Consider the following 313-nt stretch of genomic DNA (forward strand, 5'->3'; position numbering starts at 1 on the left):
GCGGCGTCACGCGGGGCCCCCCCGTTTCGACTGGCGTCACCCAGCCGCGAACTGTAGCGCAGGCCTTTTCGGGGCCGTTGTCGGGTGCGTGTCTTTTGGCGGCGGTTCTGGGCGCCTGTGCGCACGCGCGGACGAGCCCTGAGGGAGCGCTTTAAAAGCCGCTTTTAAGCCAGACCCGGGGCACGAGCCGTCGTCGTCTTCTCTTGAGCTTGCTCTTGGCCCCGGTTGGGTTTTCGCGCAGACCTTCCTCGGCGGTCCCCCCGGGCCCAGAGCGGGCGCGGCGCCCCTGGGCTGCCCGTCGCTGCCCGTCGCT

The 313-nt window shown here is 70.6% G+C and overlaps 1 protein-coding gene across 1 annotated transcript in view; it reads left to right on the forward strand.

Moving 5' to 3' along the window:
• Positions 1 to 168, forward strand: part of USP6NL (USP6 N-terminal like) — a 143,770-nt gene extending 143,602 nt beyond the window's left edge. Inside the window, exon 15 of the mRNA XM_021715902.1 lies at positions 63 to 168. Coding sequence (XP_021571577.1) covers positions 63 to 168 — 106 coding nt within the window. The remainder of the gene's footprint in view (positions 1 to 62) is intronic.
• The last annotated feature ends 145 nt before the right edge of the window (positions 169 to 313 follow it).

Source organism: Carlito syrichta, unplaced genomic scaffold (assembly GCF_000164805.1).
Source record: "Carlito syrichta isolate Samal-C Ts95f unplaced genomic scaffold, Tarsius_syrichta-2.0.1 Scaffold308004, whole genome shotgun sequence".
Taxonomy (NCBI): Eukaryota; Metazoa; Chordata; class Mammalia; order Primates; family Tarsiidae; genus Carlito; species Carlito syrichta.